The following is a 20,844-nucleotide window of genomic DNA, read 5'->3' as shown; positions in this document are numbered from 1 at the left end:
GTCCTGGCCAAGAGCCACAATGAGCAGCGGATCAGAGAGAACATGAAGGTGAGGAGCAGGGCTGTGGGCCTCAGGGCTGCTGCACAGTGTCGTTCACATGTGTGCTTCTTGTAAGGCTCTCAGGACACCCTTGGGCCAGCTCCATTTCCCTGGCATATTCTATGCACAAATGCTTTATGTTCATTGTAAGGGTTTTCCACTCTATCACAGGAGAGGCAGCATGGGTGGAGAGAATTAGGATGGGATCACAACAAGAGATTTGGGTTTCAGCATTGAGTTGACAATTGACTTTGTATCCTTCTGCCAGGTACATCTCCTTTTCTTCGTTTTCTAAAACAAGGAATTTAATTAGGTGTTCTTTAGTCTCCAAGTCATTGTGAATTTCTTTCTTTTCCATATATACTCACATAGTATATACTTCTTATATTTATTCTCTTAGAGTTTTATCTTTGTGAAGTGCTTGTTAACTCTGACTCTTTTTTATTGCGTTGGTTGTCCTGTTTGTATGCAGAGGAGATCAAGATTATATGAATACTTTGGGATATAAAACAAACCCTCTTAACATAAAGGCTTAATACAAAGCCATTTATTTAACTCATATTCCAAGTTTGGAAAACTGGCCTGGGCTCAGCCTGAATGTAGCCCAGTCCTTCTGTTCCTGGCTGGGCTCTCATGTGTGTGCAGGGCAGTGAGGCAGCTCTGCTTCAAGATGGTCATGGGGCATCTGTTGGGGTGCCTCCGTCTCCTCCATGCAGTTCTTCATCCTCCAGCCATCCACCCCAGGCTTCCTCTCAGCACCAGTCTCCCTGCAGTGGATACCAGCACCAGCTCTGATTGAGGTGGCAGGGGAGTGACATAGACTCTGAGATTCCCTGGTTGTAGATAGGCTTAGTGTGCTGGCTTCTTGAATGCTGGTTATGCGAGCAGTGAACTCGTCATGTGGACCCACTCAAGACCTCTGGTTGGTCAGGATGTGGTACACAGTGATAATAGCTGAGGTCATGCAGGTGTTTTCTCCTTCCTGGGAACAGTTCTATTTATTCTTCCTAGAGGTGCTGTGTGGACTGTCTTGGTTGGTCTCCAGCTAGGGGGTGGCACTTGCAAAAGAGCACCAGCTGTGGTGGTAACAGTGGGATTTGAGCTTGACCTGAGTTGCCCAGGGAAAGTGATTTCTCAGGCAGTGAGGGATGGGGTGGGGTGGGCTGTGAAGCTCCTAAAAGTGTATCTTTCTGTTAAGCTACCAGGGTGGGTGGAGGGGTACCACCAGTGAGTCCAGGGTTAGGTGGTCCTGCACTCTGAGTCTCCTTGGATGAGGCAGGCTGCAGCCCCTGTGAGGGTGAAGGGGTGGTTCTCAGGCTGCTGGGGTAATGTTCCAGAGGAGAGTTTCATTGCCTCTGCTGCACAGAAGAATTCACAAAGGGAGTGGGAAGTAGTGGGCTGCTTACAGCTTACAGTGAGTTCTCAGACAATTGTAGCTGAGCGGCGTGGTGCGGGGTGGTGGCAGGGGCAGCTCTTCTAAGAAGGTCCACTACAGCATCCATCCACCAAGTACTTATTGAAAGGGCTTGTTAAACCACAAACCTGCACTAGATGGCTTCATGAGGTCAGGTCGTGAGACATCTGTGGCCTCGTAAAAGCACTCAAACCTCATTCTCAGGAGGCCATTTTCAGCATTCCTTATCACACCACACACACCACTCCCTGTCTTGTTTTCAAGGCCAAGGAGTTTCATTCTCAGCACAAATAACATACACACAGTGCCTCAGCATTTTTCCATGCCCCGACCTCAAATGCCTTGTACTTAAGATTGAATAGCTTGCTGTGCACCCCCCCCCCCCACAGGGAGCCTCACCCAGCACCCATGGAGTTGGCAAGGCAGTTTTCATTCCTTTCATTCCTGTAATGCTCTGCTAACAGTGCCAGATTTATATCCAGACAGTCTGTGCACAAAACTCAGACCAGCCCCAGGCCATCAGCTTTCCCACAGAGATAATAATCATGGCTTTCAGGCCACATCCCCCCTGGTCTGCCCACAAGGCTGGATACCCGGCTTCTGCACTCATGTCTGCAATGCACTTCCAGCTCTCCCTTGTGGGTTCTACTCAAGGGCACGTGTCCCCACTTGAGATTATATTACAAAATTCAGTTGGGAGCTTCTTTTACCCTGTGACCCTTCTCTGAGCTCATTTGCTGACTTCGCCAAGGGCCCCTGTGACATATAGTCAGGAATGGCTTCCCTGAGTTCACACTGAAGACTGGGAATGCCTGCAAGGCACCTCCCACTGCTGCTTCTATTTGTGTATTTCACTGGCTCCCTAAATGCATTCCCACTCTGCATAGGATTAAAGCCTTCTCTTGTGGCCTGAATTTCCAGATCCCCAGTGGGGATGTATACTCTGGAGTGAACTCTGTCCCCTAAGAATCTGGGGATATGGTGTTTTTTTCTTGTTTCATGGAGTAGGGCTGTGCCTGTGACTTCTTCAAAGTGTACGTAAAATTTTTTCGTGTTTCTGTTAAGTCTCTGCATTTGTTCTTGAAAAGAAATTCACAATGTAAATCCCTACACACTAATCTCCAAGTGGGAGAGGCATGCTAACACTGCCTTCCATCTGCCATCTTGTACTTTTCTCCATTTTCTTAGTTCTTGATGAGATCTTATAGTTGACATCTGTTACCTTTTGCTGCCTCTTGTACTTGTTTTGTCGTTTGTGTTATCTCTGATTTCTTTCAGTAGCTTTTATAAAGAGATCTTTCCCCTCCCTGGCTAGCTATATTGTAACACATGATGCTCATTTACCATTCCAACAATCCTAGGGTCCTTAAGATTTAAGCTATATCTACTCTGCAAGTGTTCTATAAATAAAGCAAGAAAGCCTAGATATCAGCACATCTCCTTAAATAATGGTTTACTGAATATTTTAAGCCCACTGTTATGACTTACTGCTCAGCAAAGCAAAACAGTTTTTTGAAATGAGAACTGCCTGTTGACAAGGTACCTAATCAACCAAGAGCTCTCTTACACAGAGGTTGAAAGAGATTATTGTTGTTTCTATGCCTGCTAACACAACATGCATTCTGTTTCCCATGGATCATAGAGTAATTTTGATGTTGTTCTTTTATGGTTCAAGAAATACATTTCATAAGTCTACGGCTACCATGGTGACTCATCTGAAGAACCTGGGCAAAGAAAATTGAAAACCTTCTGGAAAAGATTTACTATTCTAGATGCCATTAAAAACATTGATGATTCATGACAGGAGGGCAAAACATTAACTTGAACAGGAGTTTAGAGGAAGTGAATTCAACCCTCATGGATGACTTGGAGGAATGCAAGATTTCAGTGGAGAAAGTAATTGCAGATGTGGTAGAAATAGCAGGAGAACTAGAATTCAAATTGGAACTTGAATGTTACGGAATGCTTGCAATCTCATGATGTAATTTTAACAAATGAGAAGTGCTTCTTATGAATGAGCAAGAAAAGTGGTTTGGTGAAATGGATCCCATTTCTTAGGAAAATGTGGTAAACATTGTTGGAATGGCAGCAAAGGATTTAGAACATTACAGAAGCATAGTTGATAAGGCCATGACAGTGTTTGAGAGAATTATCTCTAATGCTATCATGTCCCCATAATGACAGAGTTGCCTAACAAAGCCATTCTCAGAAGATAGTCCAGGCGTTATGCAACACATGACTGTCATTGGTGACAGGGAAGGAGTCACTTTTGCCATTTTCAGTGTTTTCCTACGAGGTTTATAGCTTTCTATCCTTCATATCCACCGTTACTACCATTGTGTGAGGTTGCGTGATTTTTTATTTGTTTTTTTTTGTTTGTTTTTGTTTTTGTTTTTTTTTTTGAGACGGAGTCTGGCTCTGTCGCCCAGGCTGGAGTGCAGTGGCCGGATCTCAGCTCACTGCAAGCTCTGCCTCCCGGGTTTGCGCCATTCTCCTGCCTCAGCCTCCCGAGTAGCTGGGACTACAGGCACCTGCCACCTCGCCCGGCTAGTTTTTTGTATTTTTTAGTAGAGACGGGGTTTCACCGTGCTAGCCAGGATGGTCTCGATCTCCTGACCTGGTGATCCGCCCGTCTCGGCCTCCCAAAGTGCTGAGATTACAGGCTTGAGCCACCGCGCCCAGCCGCGTGATTTTTTAAATGAAGTTTGGATTCCCTTCTGATTTTCCTCTTGCATATATTCTACAATTATTCTTTTTGTGATTGCTGTGGAGATGACAAAAACTTTAAAAAGTTACAATAATTTTCTTTAAATCAATATGAATTTAACTTCAATTTCATGTAAAAAAAATCTACATCCCCAGGTTTTCTCCACTTCACATGGTTTTGGTCAGTAATTACAGCTTCCTACATTGCACACATATTAACTTCTAGACATTTATATTTTAAATCTTGAAGTAAAATAATGAGTAGAATCCAAAATTTCAAAAATACATGATTTTATGTTACCGTATATTCACATTTACAAGAAATCTTTATAATTCTATATGGCTATAAGTTACTATTTCCTTTCATTCAACCTGAATTCTTCCCTTCAGCATTTCTTTGAGAGAAAAAATAGTAAAATTAGTGATTAGACGTCCCTATACAATTTTTTGACCTCATAAGTGTTCCTGAAATCGGGTGTTTGGCTTTATGAAATGCTGAGTAAATTTTTTTTTTCTTTTTTAACCGTAAGAGTTTTATAAAAATGGATGGTGACAAACTGGAAAAAGTCCATAGCAGTTTTAGTATTTACAAATGACTGACCCAATGATTATTTCACATCTTGAAGTCAGAGTTACACGTGCAAAAGAGATTTGAAATATGAAAGTTTGCTTAAGCGTTACACACTTGACTATTAAGTTTTAACAAAATGTCAATCTTTTCTTGACAATTATATCAATTGGGTTTATGAGATGTGAAATTATCATTCCTTAGACTCAGAAAGTTAAGGTAGAACAGGATGGCCGTGGTTTACATGAGGTTTCTTTGAGACATGCTAAGTGCGAATGTCGTTTAGACTTTAATGTGGAGATGCAGAGTTCACACTGTGATCTTCCATTGTAGAATTTGGAGGAAAAATCTGAGCTAGAAATATTTGTGGGGGCATTTCTCTGCCTAGAGGTGATATTTAATGCAGAGAATATCTAAGATCATCAACGGAATGACAGTAGACCAAAAATAATCCAAAAAATTGGTCTAGGGCCCTCTAAAGTTTATGGCCTCCTCCAATTTTATAGAGTAAGTAATTTACGGAAAAATTGTGAGCTGCAAACTTGCTGGGATGCCTATCAGCTCTGAGACATGCCTTGAGAAGGAGTCTCTGAAGGGGTTAACGTGGCTACTAGAGTAAGAATAGTGGCGGGTAAATGTGTTAGAAAGTGTGCCCAGCTTAAAAACCACTGTTCTCAAAATGCTTTGATCATTAAGCCCTGAGACTATCCCACATTTTCAAAAGTGTTGTCTGAAATGAAAATCATGTCTTCATGATTAGCTGATTTACTTAGTTCCCCTGAAAATTATGTATAAGAATGAAATGCCTTTGTAAGAGTTGTTCTTAAAATTTACCAATGTTTGAAAACAGTGTGCTGTTTCACATACCCTGTTTCCAAAAGATGCTTGAAGTCTCGGAACACATGATTTATTAGATTTATTATTTCCCACTTTAATCTTGAGTGCAATACATAATGACTTTGGGATATTTCTGTTTTATACTTGTAACTATGCTTTGCTTAATGTATAAAATATTTAAAAGATTAAATATAACCAATGAACAGCACATTTTTACAATCTAAGAATATTTTCTAAATATGAGGTAGTCAGGGGAATGTGATTAGTCAATGATGACTTTGATGTCTTGCCCCACCAGAGACCAATAGGGTCAACGCTGTGACTGGGCACACATCAAAGATTCATGCCTGACTCTCAGCTGTGGGGTTTGTTAAAGCATTGTGGAAAGTTCCCTTTCATGAACAAGATATAATGATCAAAAAAAAAAAAAAAAAAAAAAAAAAGGGTGCTGAAATGTTTTTCCAAGCAGAGATGTGCTTGACTCTCTCTTATTTAACCTCCTCATACCTCACTTCTAATCACTTTTTCTGGTGGGTGCCCTTCCACCTCCCTGACGCCCCCTCTCACAGGGATGCCTCCTCCCAAGGCTCCAGAAACTCTGACCCTCACACTGCTGGAGGGACCCCATGAATTGGTGGTCAATATCGCTCACCCTGTAGACTCCATGCTGCATGTGCTGCTTCCAACAAGAGCTAGAGAGGCACTGACCAATACCTGTCACCTGCCCCTTTCCCAGAGGGTGAACCTCCACCCATTCCCACTGCAGAAATGAATCTTAAATGGTTGTTATCATCTTCCAACCCCGGCCCTAAACACATAGGCAAATCACAATTTTGGGTCATTAGTGTGTCAGAAGGAAAGAAAACATAGAAGTTATGGAGACTAAAGCAGGTGAAAAATCTTTAGGAGAGAGCATTTAATTTTTTCAAAATGATAAAAAAGTTATTGTCTGTCTTTTCTGGCCAATGGGCTTAGCTGTAGCTTGGTGAAGTGGTCAAGCAGGAGAGATTTAACCAGAGATGACGTGTCCAGTCACCAGCATAGAGAAATCTTCTGTGTCACCATCCACACGTAGGGCCTTCTGGTAGACCTCATGCAATGCCCTCCATGTTAATATTCATCAGAAAATGGATAATTAGGGGGGCCAGCAAAACTGGAAAGAGAAAAAAATGTACACCCTGAATGGCAATGACTCTGTTACTAGCAAGTAGCACAGTGTAGGAAACAGCCACTAGTGTAGATGTTAAGAAGTTCATTTTCTGACTGCTCTAGAATCTGTGTTTCTTAGTTTAATGAACATAACTTTATTGTATCTGTATTTTCAAAATAATCACTTAATTCTATTCCCCTGCCTGGAACTTAACACATAAAACACACAAAGTCAAATGTTCAAACATATTTCTCTACATCTGTCAACAGAGCAAAGAGATATTCTGACTTTTCTATTTCAAATTCTCAGTAAAAACAGGAACTCATTCTGCCTTACACTGAAGAGGAACAAGGTAGATATATGCTCATCACTAACAAACAATTTTGAGTATGGCAATTATACTGGTAGCAATAATACTTAATCACTTAACGTATTATTACCTGCCTATCATATGCAACACACTGGTTAGATTCAGAAATGTAAATTGTTGTGTTTGATATAGGGTCCAATATCCAAAGAGCTACAATGCATAAACCATTTTATAGGCACCAATAACCCATAAAGACACAGATAAATGACTGCTCACATGTACAGTTACAACTTGTTAATTAGGGAATTGAGCCTATCCTTTGTGATTACACCAAGAGCAAACACTCAGAAGCTTGCAAGTGGTTTACTCCAGATCATATTTGAATTCTAGGAAATAGCACTAGTGATTGATTTTACGATCCCAGAAAACATTAATTGGTTGTAAAAAATTTCTAATGCTTGCCACTTTTCCTTTTCTTTTTTATGATTTCCTTTTTCATTTGGTATTTTCCTCTAAATAATAAAATACTACTAATAATATCTACCAAATTTTGCACACTTATGATGTGCCATTGTGCTTGTTTTTTTACACATTATCTCATCATCTCTATTAGTTATTAAAATCTCCACTGCCATCAGTTACATAACTTCTTTTTTCCCCTCATTTTATGAGTGACCTTCTATGAATCCTAGAACCTTAGAACATAGAGGAATAGTAAACGTCTGTTATTGGTTATAAATTATCTCCAGCAATGGTGCTTTTGCATCTACACTCTTCACTTGATTTTAAAATTTCTTCATCCTCTGCACTGAGATCTCCATATTGCAGAACATCAAGGCCAAGCCCTCCTATTTGCTCCACTAAGACAGAATTTTTGTAGGCAAATGCTGTGTTTGGCTCATGGGAAAAGATGCAAAGAAAAGGAGGGAAAAGGTTTGAAAAGATTGAAAATGCTAAATTGACAGGATCTGGCAAGCAATTCCATGTGAAGTAGGTGGGAATTGGAACCTGGCCCACAAGGTTGGTGGAACTGCCTTTCATCTGGTAAGACATTGTGCAGGTTGGGAAGAACAACATATAAGCACAAATTTGGAAACATCTAATGCGAACACATGGGTAATATCTGCAGCATGGCACTAGACAGTGGTAGAAATGCCAGGCCTACATGGAAGGTGCAGATTCAGCAATGATCTTGGTGCTCTGGAAAGTTTCATGAAGTCATAAGAGCAGAGGCACAAGTCAACCCACGCTGACCCCGGGCCACTCTCCCTGCCAGAGAACAGGGCTCTGGAGTGAATCCAGGAGGAGAGGCCCAGAAAGCTCCTGTCTCACCTCTGTCTCACATTGGCCTCTGTGCCCCTGCTGTGGAGGTCACTCTCAACACCCATCCTACACTCCTCCTCTGAAAATAAATTAGGACACCCATCACCAAAATTACTTACATATCAAGGGTCAAATATCGTATATTTCTGTCTAGGCCATCTATGGCTTTCATGTCCTCTGAAGTCAACTGGAATTCAAAGACCTATCAAAGTAATAGAAAACTTTAATTATTTTTAGATTACATCATTGCCAATTGGGAAACACCAAGTAAATCAGACAGTAGGGTGCAGAGACAATACTTAAGAGATTGATACGTTTCCAAAATTTATGAAAGACCTCTCTAAACACTCAAGGGGTCAATGAAAACCAGATGAAGAGTAAGCAGAAATCCATTCCGAGATAAAGTATTTTGAAACTGTACAACACTGCAGACAAAGAGAATATCTCAAAAGATGCTGAAGAAGAAACAGAGCTGACATTGTGCCCACATGATAGGGTCATGTACCTAGAAGACCCACAAGAATCTAGAGGCAAATTTTGTAATGTCTAGTGTAATTTAGTAGGTTTGATGAATAATGTTGAATATCTATCTCTCTAATGCACAGGTATAATAGGAAAAATTAGTTTTCAACATTACTCAAGCCTATAATTGTCTAAATATTAATGATTTCACATTAAAAAAGCATGGGTACTCACTGTATAAATTTGGGAGACTCTAAATATCAAAAAGATGTCACTCTAATACATTAAATCAAATAAGCATATAAATCAATAGGGAAACTGAAGGAGTAATACAGAAAATGAGAGAAAGAGTAAAAAAATGACATCAATGTAACACTTGAATCTAGGTAAGAAGATGTGTTGCATTATTCTTTTAATATTTCTATTAAAATTTCTAATATTGGAAAACCCACAAAACAAAATGAAAAGTTATCAAAAACTATTATAATTATCAGTAATGGAGAAAGTTATGAAATTAATGTTATATTTATTAAAATACCATTTATTAATAAGTGGGAAATTCATATTATGATCATGGATTGGAAATCTCCATATTGTCAAAGATTCCGTTCTCTCCACCTTGATCGGTAGGCTTATTACAATGTCAAGAAGAGACTAAAACATTTATTTCCTTGCAGAAGTTAATAAGACAATTCAAAATTTTCAATAACACATTAGTCAAGAATTGCTAAGATATTATTAAATAAATGAAGTTAGAAAAATATTTGTAACATACTGGAAGTGAAATTTACTTTTTAACATCATAGTACAGAAAAGTAAAAAAGTTAATTGAAGATGGAAGAGAGGCCAGATAATTGTTCATGGAAATTTCATATATGTTACAGGTAAAAAAATCAGTTATGTGAGCAAATGTGAACTTTTCAATAAATGTTGGTGGGAGATTTTGCTAAAAATTCAAAAATTAGGTATGCATGTTTGGATCCTTATTTCATATAGTATTTAAAAAGTCAATCCTATTCGAATTAACCAAATTTATAAGGAAAGAATATTAATAATTTTGTAAGATAACACAGTAAAATATTGTGATAGTCCCAATATAGGATAAGACACAAAACTCACCAACCACAAGAAAGAGGCATGAAAAATGAGTCTACATGAAGGATAGAAACTTTTGTTTGTGAAAACAACCACAGAGAATATGACAACACAGGTAAAATTTGAAAGACGTTATTTCAAGAATACATTCAAGTCTCTAAAGAATTAATATCCAGAATACATACATACATATGTGGTTTCTAATTAATTGAACATATATAACATATATCTCATATATATATCTATGTATACTAGATGAATTAGAGAACATACACACATATAAATACTGATAATTTCCACAGTCTTTTATGACATTTCCTTTTTGTTTTGTCAGTTTTCAAATGTCTAAAAATATTTTTAAAATCATATAGTGAATGCTATTACCTAGATTCATCTATTGTTTCATTGTCATTTTTTACTTTCTTTCTCATTCTCATTCTCTGTGTCATTATTTCAGAGTATCCTATGGATTTCTACACTGATTTTACTTAAGGTTTTAGAAAATAGTGACATATACATATATGTGATATATGTCATATATACGACATAGGACTTACAATATATATACCATATATGATGCATATTTCATGTATCTATATATAATTAGAAAACATACATATATATGTATGTATTTGATATTCTTTAGAGACTTGGATGTATTCTTGAGAATATATAAAATAATACATCAATTTACATATATTCGTATTCATACATATACCTATTAATATATTATTTCACACATATCATATAACTGATAGATTAATTAGGAACATGCCCTCTAACAATCACATGTCCCTGTATCCACTTGCTTGGTTATATGAATTTCCAGCTCCTTCCAATAAGAGGTGGTGTGTATTTCCTCACCCCTTGAGTCTGACCTATCGTGTAACTTGCATTAAGTGATAGAATTTCCCAGAAGCAATGGTTGGCAGCTCTGAGCCTAGACATGAAAAGGCTTTGCACGTGTCCACTCACTGCCTTGGGGTCGTGCCCGGTTCCGAGACGAACCCTGGGCTGGATGACTGGAGGATAAAGAACTGCATGGGAGAGGGGGGCGCTCAGACAGATGCCCCATGGACATCCTGAAGCAGAGCTGTCTCACTGCCCTGCATGCACATGAGAGCCCGGCCAGGAACAGAAGGACTGGACTGAGTTTAGGCTGAGCCCAGGCTAATTTTCTAACCATGGAATCTTGTGCTCAATAAATGCTTTTGCATTAAGCCTCTGTGTTAACTGGGCTTGTTTTATAACCTTAGGTATTGGTATAAATATGGTCTCCTACACATAAAATAAAGACAACCACCTCACCAAAAAAAAAAAAAAAAAAAAAGGCAGAGTTAAAGAAACAATTTGCAAAGATAAAATTCTAAGAGAATAAATATAAGGAATTTATACTTCATAATTATACAAAACAAAAAACAAAAAACCAGCGATGATTTGGAGACTAAAAAACATTTAATCAAACACCTCATTATAGAAAATAAAGAAAAGGACATATCCCTAACAGAGGGATATGGATATCATTGACTTAACGCTAATTCAAATCTCTGGTTTTGATCCCATCCTATTTCTCTCCATCTGTGTTGCCTCTCCTGTGTCAGAGTAGAAGAAATCCTTGTGATGTACACAAAGAGTTCATGCATAGGAAATACAGGGAAATGGAGCTGGCCCAAGGGTATCCTGAGAGCCTTACAAGAAGTACACGTGTGAAGAACACTGTGCAGCAGCCCTGAGGCCCACAGCCCGGCTCCTCACCTTCATGTTCTCTCTGATCCGCTGCTCATTGTAGCTCTTGGCCAGGACCACAACCCCACGCTGCAGCTGGTAGCGCAGGGCAATCAGGGCTGGGGTTCGCTTGTGCTTTTTTGCCAAGGCACAAAGGACTGGGTCCTCCAAGAGAACCGGGGAGTTCTGGTCCACCCTGGAAGGAAAGGCGGAAATGCTGAAACCCTGAGGCTGGGGATACAGTTTGTTAGGCGGCTCCCTAAACAGACTAAGGCATCCACTCTGCACCAGAGCTGCTCAAGTGAGGCCCCTGAACAGCAACCTCAACATCACCTGGGATCTTGTCAGAAATGCAAATTCTTCCCTCATCCCAAGTCAGCTGTCAGTGAACTCCAGGAAATAGCATGAGCTAATTAAATTTTTTTAAATTAAAACAATGTTTTACGTAAAATTCGTGTATCTCTTATTACCATGGTTTTTCTCGATGGGATCCCAGAGCACTATAGGCCACCAGAACAATGTCTTTGGACTTGCAGAAATCCAGCAGTTTTCTCTGGTTGAGGTAAGGATGACATTCCACCTGCAGATGAGCAAGATGGAAAGGCATCAGATAATCCAAAAGTTATATTAATATTAAAATCACCAAAGTAAAAGAAGCCGAATAATATAGAGCATTAAATTCGAACTGAGAATATTATTGTCAAGAAATGATCTTTTTCATAAAAATAAATTTTATGCCCCTCCTAAGAAAATAGAAATGCTATTTCTGAGCACAAGCAACTCTATGAACCCTATCCTGGTTTCTCCCTAACTCTGACCACTAGAAGGAGACACGGCCATTTCAGAGCTGGGATGAGGTAAGATTCTTTGAGCTTTGGGCATCATATCGTGCCAGATATCAAGAATTTGGTCAAAGAGTCATGAGAGCAGGTCTGAAAGACAAAAGAACTAGTTTCCTAATTAAGAACCAAAATGTATACATATATATGTATGTTTTCTAATTCATCTAACATATTTTATACATATCATATATGCCATCTATGAGATACATATATATCCATATATAATGGATGAACTAGAAAACATACATATATGTATAAATACTGATAATTTTAATAATCTTTAATTACTTTTCCTTTTTGTATGATGGATTTGTATGGTGACATCTCAAATGTCACCAGTGGGTTTCCTATGAAACAAGTGCTTTTGTCTTTTAGACCTACCCTCAGGAGTCTTTGACCAAATTCTACACACACACACACACACACACACACACACACACATATATCTATCTATCTATCTATCTATCTATCTATCTATCTATCTATCTATATACACATATATACCTACTGAGTAGATATGAGCATTGAAAAATAAGTAAAATGAATTAAAAAGCATAGGACAAAAATCCATGAGTCTATAGTAATTAGTGAGAGAATGAGAAAAAGAACACAAATATTTGTCTACTCTGATGGTGATCATTATAGTAATTACATTCTCAGTACATTGCTAACTGAAGGAAGACATTAACTTTTACCTGGATTTAGCAGAATAATAGTTTATTACTTTTACTTGTTGAGAAACTATTTTTAGTAAAATGTCAGGTAAGAGTAGTTAAACAAGTGGTTAAAATTGAAAAATTTCTGTAAAAAACCCAAGGAAATAACAAACAAGAAAACAGAAATACAATACAAAAAACTTCAAATCACTGATGTATACTCAATCATATGTGAAAATTCGTCATGGGACTATGACTTCTTCTGTCGACAATTATCCCCCAGCAGATTACTAGTAATCGTTAAAGAGAAAACATGTGTTAAAAACAACAGATCTGACCATCGTTAGTTTAACCAAGTTTTTAAAACTAGCTTTACCACTAGTGGGGCATTCTGTGATTGTATGCAGTCTAGTGTGATGCAGTTTGAAAAACATGGCATGATAAAAACATTTTCTTGCCCCAAAGATTTAAACCAATGTAATAAAACACTGTCATCTAACTTCTAATTTACAGAAACCTTCAATAACTGGGAAAAACAAGTTAACTGATATCAAAATACAATGGTATAAAAACAACTGAATTCTGGTTAAAAAAAAGAAGAGCTACAAAAGACATTTTGATTAAACAATGGAAAATTCAAATATGGACTGGATACCAAATGACATGAGGGCGCTGTAGATGATGTTCTTAGATACAGTAATGACACTGTAACTGGGAGAATATGTTCATTCCTGTGACATGCTTGGAGAGGTCTCTAGGGGTCAATTGTCATCTTTACAATTTACCTTGAAAAGGTTCTAGAAACATTATATATATTTATGCAAATATATCCCTATATAACATTGTAAAATGTTAGTAATTTTGAACATAAATGGTAATATGGGCCTCCAGTAGTACTTCTATCAAATTTTTGGAAAGTTTGAAAATTGCCATATTAAAAATTGGGGAACTACTAGTATTAAAACCACATTAATTTCTCATTGCTTTTATGTAATTATCATGGCACCATATCATTATACCAAATTCACAAATTTTATACATTATGTATTTCCACTGTTGATCTTTACTCATTAACTCTAAATTTTTAAAAATGAAATAAAACAAAAAAGTGTAAGGTACTGGGAAAGGTGTGGTGACTTTAATGCTAAAATGTGTGTAACATTTGGGGGCAGTCAATTTGATCAAGGAGGCCTGGAATCATCAATCAGGATGCAAGGAAAATATGGAATTATGTCTAGGCTATGAAAGAACCACGCATAGAATAGATGTGTTTAAGCAGCTGATTGCATGACAGACTCCAAAGAACAGCAGCAGACTAGGAGCGGGGCAGTCATTGGTCAGCTCGATGTTCTACTGAACCTTCCTCAGCGTTGATTTCATCCACTCTGAACAGATTATCTCCATAAACATGTCAGTTTCTCTTTCTATCACGGATGACCTTCATTGTCTGCAGATAATTTTTAGTGTATCTATGCCCTTGGTCAAGGAGCGTGAAAGCAGAGATACCAAGAGGCACTGAGACATCTGAACTCCATGGAAATCCCTAGTATTTCTCTTCTCTTGCTCTCACTCTCTCCTTATGTACTGCTCATTCCATCTTTTCATGGCTTCATATCTATGCACAATTTCCTCCAAATCACCTTCACCCATCCACTCTCTGGTCATCTTTCATAGCTTAGGGGTAAGTCCACCTTTCCCTGAATCTAATTGACAATCCTTGGCCTCCTTGATTGAACTGACTTCCCCTAAATATAACTCACAATTCAGCATCAAAGTTGCAACACCTTTCCATAAGACTTTTCTAAGCTGGGTACAAGTAGGAGCCCTCTATGCCCTTCTAGACAGAGTCTTTGCTCTCTAGAATCTTCTCTTTTACAAAGATCAGTGGGACTAAATGAATGGATACTTGCAATAGGACAGAAAGAGGGGCATGAAGAGCAGAAAAGAGAGGAGGCTGGGGGTGCTCACCTGGTTGCAGACAGGTTTGTACTTGAGCCCTGGCTTGTTGAGGATCATTTCCAGCTGCCTGCGGTTGAAGTTGGACACCCCGATGGACTTGGCCAATCCTGCATCTTTACATTTCTCCATGGCCTGGGAAAAAGGAATTGTGAGGTGTCATTAGTGTAGTCAACTGAAGGTCAAGATAAATGTGACACAGAACTGTGAAAGAAACAACTGTCTAGATATGACAATCAAACTACGTAGCCGTGGTTCTTAAAAGGGAGAAAATAAAACAGAAAATTGGGGAAGAAGATAGTGATTGTAAGAGTAAGAATTTGCTTCCTTCTTAGGAAACTGGAGAGATTAGTGCACAGGCAAGGAAAGAAATCCCAGTCCTCCTTACCCTCAATTCTTCTCCACTTCTCTCTTTTGTATGCCTGTCATTTCTTCTTCCTTACTGCTTACAAAAACTACCTTTGTAAAACTCCTAAGTTTTTGATCCAATGGTGCATTTTCCATTCTTGCACTTGAAAGATAGGAAACAGATATCTCCTATCTCATCTTTCTTATCTGTGCTCTCCTCCAAGCACTCACCTCCCACGTAGCACAGAGATCCACTGTGTCAAATAGTAATTTCCCATTTTCATCTTTTGGGATCAGTTCCTCACCTGGCTGAAGTAGAAGCAGTCAGTTTAGTAATGTCACAAATAAATTTCCCCACACATAGCCATGCTCTGAGGTACATTTAAGGACACTAATCCTCCTTGAGATAGGTGACGCAATGCTCCAGAGAGTGATATGTACAAACTGTGCTACATATGAAGGTATAAGGAATGTCTTCAGGAGACAGACTTCCTCTAATATCTTATAACTATTATATGTATAAATAAATACCATCTTTCTGGTTACTAATGGAGTGTCATCATTGACTTACATTACTTTCTTCTGCTCCTATAATTTTCTCTGTGACAATACCTCTCTTCAACTGCAAAAGACCTTGATATCCAGGAATAAAGGATTGTACTTTTGACCCAGATGCCACTATCAGAGTTCTTTATCTCCCTGAACATGTGATGTTCCATGGACAGGACCATGAACCAATCATGGTCCATGGAGGCGTTTTCAAGGCTAGTTTGGAAGTTGGGAAATGCACAGGAGCTCACGGTAATGACCATGAGCCTGAAAGTGCTCCAAAGCCATAAATGCCACCAATGAAAAAGGTTGGAACAAATATTTTAAAAGCCTTTTGTAATAAAGCAGAGATAAGGATGGAGAAAGGATACATTTTTAGAGATTTTATCAAATTCTGAATGTATCCATGGCTTTGACTTCCCATTTTTATATCTAATACACCCTTGCATTAACTAGTCTGAGTAGTTTTCTGTAACCTTAAAATAAAAGTTATGAATGACACAATAATTCATGGCTAAGCAAAAATAAAAACTCCAGTGTGAAAAAAGAGGAAGCAGAAGCAACAAGGTTTCCCATGAAGGTTTGTAGTTTAAGACACACCCGGACTGAGTTCTCGCCCCTTGAAAAGAGGCAAGAAGATGGAAACTCATTGTTCACCCTATGTGCAACAGCTTTTCTGGACACCACAACTTCATGAAACTCTGTGTCTGTAAACATCCCAAGAGGTGAACTCAGGAGTCATAACTAAGACCTTGTGCCTTCAACGAGATGATTGTCACTTCCTCAAGTTTTTGAGGCAGAGGCTTTGAGGATTCTGCACTCTCTTTTCTTGTACACATGCATCACAGAAGTATGGATTCAAAATGTATTCAATAGAAAGGGAATTAGGAGTTATGTTTAGGGCTCTTCTTCCATGTTATAATACCTATGTCCTCCTAAGAAAATGCTTAGTTCAAATATCCATGAAAACAATCTAGGAAAATGCTTAGTTCAAATATCCATGAGAACAATATTTATGCTGACAACAAAAGTGAAATAAATTTGATCACATAAGCTGCCCACCTTTAGAGACACTGGAAAATGAATAAGATAAAGGTCAACATAGTCTAATTGAAGATTTTTCAGTGACCTTTCCAAGGCTGGTCGGACGAACTCTGGTCGATGGGAATTGCACCAAAGCTGCAGAGGTGAGAGAAAGGAAGTTGTGTAATGAAAACGTGAGCCAATTTTACTAGTTTGCTCCACCTAATATTTAGACATTTTCTACTACTTCAAAACTAATGATCACAGGCAAACGTATTCTCTCTCTTCTTGTGATGCCTTTTGTTCTGCCATATCCCGATGAACTTTGTAATATGTTGGATATATTGTTAGTACATATATTGAATGAAAGAGTGAAATTACTCAAAGGGTAAAAATTGTTATCAAATCATAAGCATACCCATTATCTGAATTATCTTTGGTATGTTTTACAACTCATGTTAGTAGTGTAATTATTTCATCTATTCAGCCCAATGGGCAAGACTAAGTATCTTTGTGGTTTAGAAGCTTAGGAAGCAAACACAGTTTTTAATATGTCAACTTGGGCTGGACACAATTTGAGACAATGTAGGCATTATTATTTAATACTCACAGAGCTTGCTTATATTGCTTTCTCTCTCTGTATGATCAACACAATAATGGAAACTGAGAATCGTAACAAATGTAAGAAACTCACCCAGGACGAAACTAATAATATAATATGATTAGGATTCTTTCTGATTCTATATTCTATGTTAAACCATACTGATCTGTGCTGAACTCAAAAAGGAAAGGCACTTTGAAGTCATGAATTGGAACACTGCAAAGATGAGAAAGTCATCTTCATTTCCTGCTTTTGATTTTAGTTTTACTACATGAATAATTGTGAATAAATTGAAATAAATAAGCACAATTCACCGTCAACTATGGATCCAGTCATAGAATTGCCACCTCCACACAATCACAATAAATACATGTGCACACAAGCTCATCATAGGCACAGTACCTTTGAAGTGTAGAATATGTCTTCTCTCTTCACAGTGCCATCTGCAATCTTGCTTCGGATGGCCAGTCCAACGTACTCCTCATTATTGTATAAATGAGCAGAATCAATATGGCGGAACCCAGCTTCTATTGCCAATTTGGTGGCCTCTATAGCTTTATTTTTAGGAACCTGGGGGAGCAACCAAAGGCAGTATTTTTTGACTAATGTGCCTGAGGGTTAATTCAGGCACAAGCAGCGACGTTCACAAAAATCAGCTTTTCCTCCTTTCTTGGATATGTTCTATATGTAGAATAACAAGTCCATCCCAGTCAGCCTGGGTCTTTCCCAGTTAGTAATAAAGGTTGGGCATAGCAGGAACTTCTGCAGTCACAGAAAATCACTGCTTAATCACTAACTTGGAAGTGTCCCCAAAATAATTTCAGGTTCAGTGATTTTTTTTTTGAAAAATTAACAGGACGCAACCTACAGATATAGATATAATCTTAATTAATTTTAGTATGGTGAAATTAACACGAGGAATGGCCGGGCGCGGTGGCTCACACCTGTAATCCCAGTACTTTGGGAGGCTGAGGCGGGTGGATCATGAGGTCAGGAGATCGAGACCATCCTGACTAACACGGTGAAACCCTGTCTCTACTAAAAACACACAAAAATTAGCCGGGCGTGGTGGCGACGCCTGTAGTCCCAGCTACTCGGGAGGCTGAGGCAGGAGAATGGCGTAAACCCGGGAGGCGGAGCTTGCAGTGAGCAGAGATCACGCCACTGTACTCCAGCCTGGGAGACAGAGCGAGACTCTGTCTCAGAAAGAAGGAAAGAAAGAAGAAAAAGGAAAGAGAGAGAGAGAGAGAGAGAGAAAGGAAGGAGAGAGGGAGGAAGGGAGGGAACAAGGAAGAAGGGAGGGAATGAGGGAGGGAGGGAGGGGAAGAAGGAAGGAAGGAAGGAAGGAAGGAAGGAAGGAAGGAAGGAAGGAAGGAAGGAAGGAAGGAAGGAAGGAAAAGAGAGAAGGGGAAATAGCCACATGGAAGGAATTATGAAGGAATGCAGTGTAAGCTCCTGTGATTCATCTCCCACCCTGTTGCTGCACAGAACGCTCTGACTTTATCCAGCATCACATTTTGTCAATGTATGTGAACTGTTGTCTACAAGAGATGCTCTCTACATATTCCATTACTAAGATTTTCTCTGGGACTGCTTACATTGACTCACTCTGCCTAGCAGACACAAAACTTCCAGTCTCCAAAAGGAAAGCAGGTACACAGAAACTCCACAGTTTGCACAAGCAGTTACTTATAGCCACCATTCTTATAAGTTAGAAAATAGCGAGAAATCCACCTTATCAGATACCAGCAGGTTTATATTGGAAACAGGCCTGTCTATCTATGCATAGCAGTCTATTATGTTAAGTCTTTTCTACCCAGCCTTTGGCCATTCTGTCTACATGACAGAACTAAATACTAGGAGTAGAGATGTATACTCTAAGGATATTGATTTGTATATACAAGAAATAGACTGCAGGGAGTAAGTGATTAGCAAAATGGGGTTCAGCTCCATAAATTCAAGGCAACTCTTTTAGGAAACATATGATTGCAGTGAAAGTTACAATTATTGACTTACATAACAAATGTGGATACAGATTTGAAAGTATATCTTTTAAATGACAAAAACAGAAACAAAGCAAACTGTTTTCCTATCTTAAAAGTATTTCAGAGGCTTTCTTTTTCCCACGAAATTACAAGGAACTAGATACTGGGTCTCACAGCCCACTACTCATATCATCCTTGATCATTTCTTTGCTGTGCGAGCACTCAAAGGCTTACCAAAGCTGGAGTTTCAGTGGTGTTCTCATCTTTACTTCCTCTCCGTGACAATTTATATTAAAGTAAACCACTCCTGTCAATGGTCTTCAAAATGTCCCTTTGTAAATCCTTATATTGTATAGATGAGAAATGTGAGACTCAAATTTTATATAACTAGTCCCTATTCATACACATTGTATTCCCATGACAGTCTTGAGATACAAGTTTTCTTCCAGTATAGAAAGAGCTAAGCCTAGAAAATAAAATCTATTCCATTAATTTTCTTGTCAGAGAAACAAGAAATTTCTCTGTTATAATATTTTGATACAAATCTGACCCATATAAACAAAGACAAAGAATTTAAATTTTCCTTGTTACGTTCTAGTATTTATTTTTTCTTAAAATGAGGATATTTTATCCTTTCAGGTAATTTTCCTAGAGGTGAGAGTAGTACATGGGAAATTCTCTTTAGTCCAGCTCTAGTATTACAGTTTGGTGCACGAGGCTGCCCATCAGAACAGTGATACTCTCCCAACAGATTTCATGCAACCCGTCTCCACTAACTTTTGCCATAAAGATTCCTCTGAATTGTGTCTTCTTGGAAGAAGTAAATATCTGTTCAACTATACAAAGAAACAGAGAAACCACTCCCATTGCAATCAATCTTCAAGAGAGGGAGTAGGCAGGCCGTGTTCTTTCTGCTGAGTTTTATAGACTCTGACAGGCTGTGAAATAAACATAAACAGAAGACAAAACAGTGCCCCAAATAAGCAGTAGATGACCCTGTGACCAGACTGCATTGCAGAACAAAGACTGTCGTTTTAAGGAGAGTCATGCAGAGTAACTTGGGAACACAAGCCTGACAACCTGGTCAGCTTCCACTTACTCTAGCTTTGCTCCTTTAAACTCTGAACACTAAAAATATTATTTTTACCTCTGCAGGCGCATAGGTGCCAAATCCCAGGACAGGCATGAAGTGACCATCATTCAGCTTCACACACTGATGTTTCGAATCCATTTCTGTCACTGGCCTGACTGGCAA

General features: G+C 38.7%; 1 protein-coding gene across 1 annotated transcript; it reads right to left on the bottom strand.

The window, feature by feature from the left end:
* Window positions 1-6,674: 6,674 nt before the first annotated feature.
* AKR1C1 (aldo-keto reductase family 1, member C1 (dihydrodiol dehydrogenase 1; 20-alpha (3-alpha)-hydroxysteroid dehydrogenase)) lies at window positions 6,675-20,834 on the bottom strand. Its single transcript, NM_001195574.1, is given in 9 exon segments — window positions 6,675-6,717; window positions 8,467-8,549; window positions 11,660-11,825; window positions 12,100-12,209; window positions 15,096-15,218; window positions 15,663-15,740; window positions 17,043-17,159; window positions 18,007-18,174; window positions 20,737-20,834. Coding segments are annotated over 9 exon segments (972 nt in total). The 5' UTR covers window positions 20,821-20,834.
* Between the last annotated feature and the right edge of the window lie 10 nt (window positions 20,835-20,844).

Source organism: Macaca mulatta, chromosome 9 (assembly GCF_049350105.2).
Source record: "Macaca mulatta isolate MMU2019108-1 chromosome 9, T2T-MMU8v2.0, whole genome shotgun sequence".
Lineage (NCBI taxonomy): Eukaryota > Metazoa > Chordata > Mammalia > Primates > Cercopithecidae > Macaca > Macaca mulatta.
This window is presented reverse-complemented; position numbering and strand designations above follow the sequence as displayed.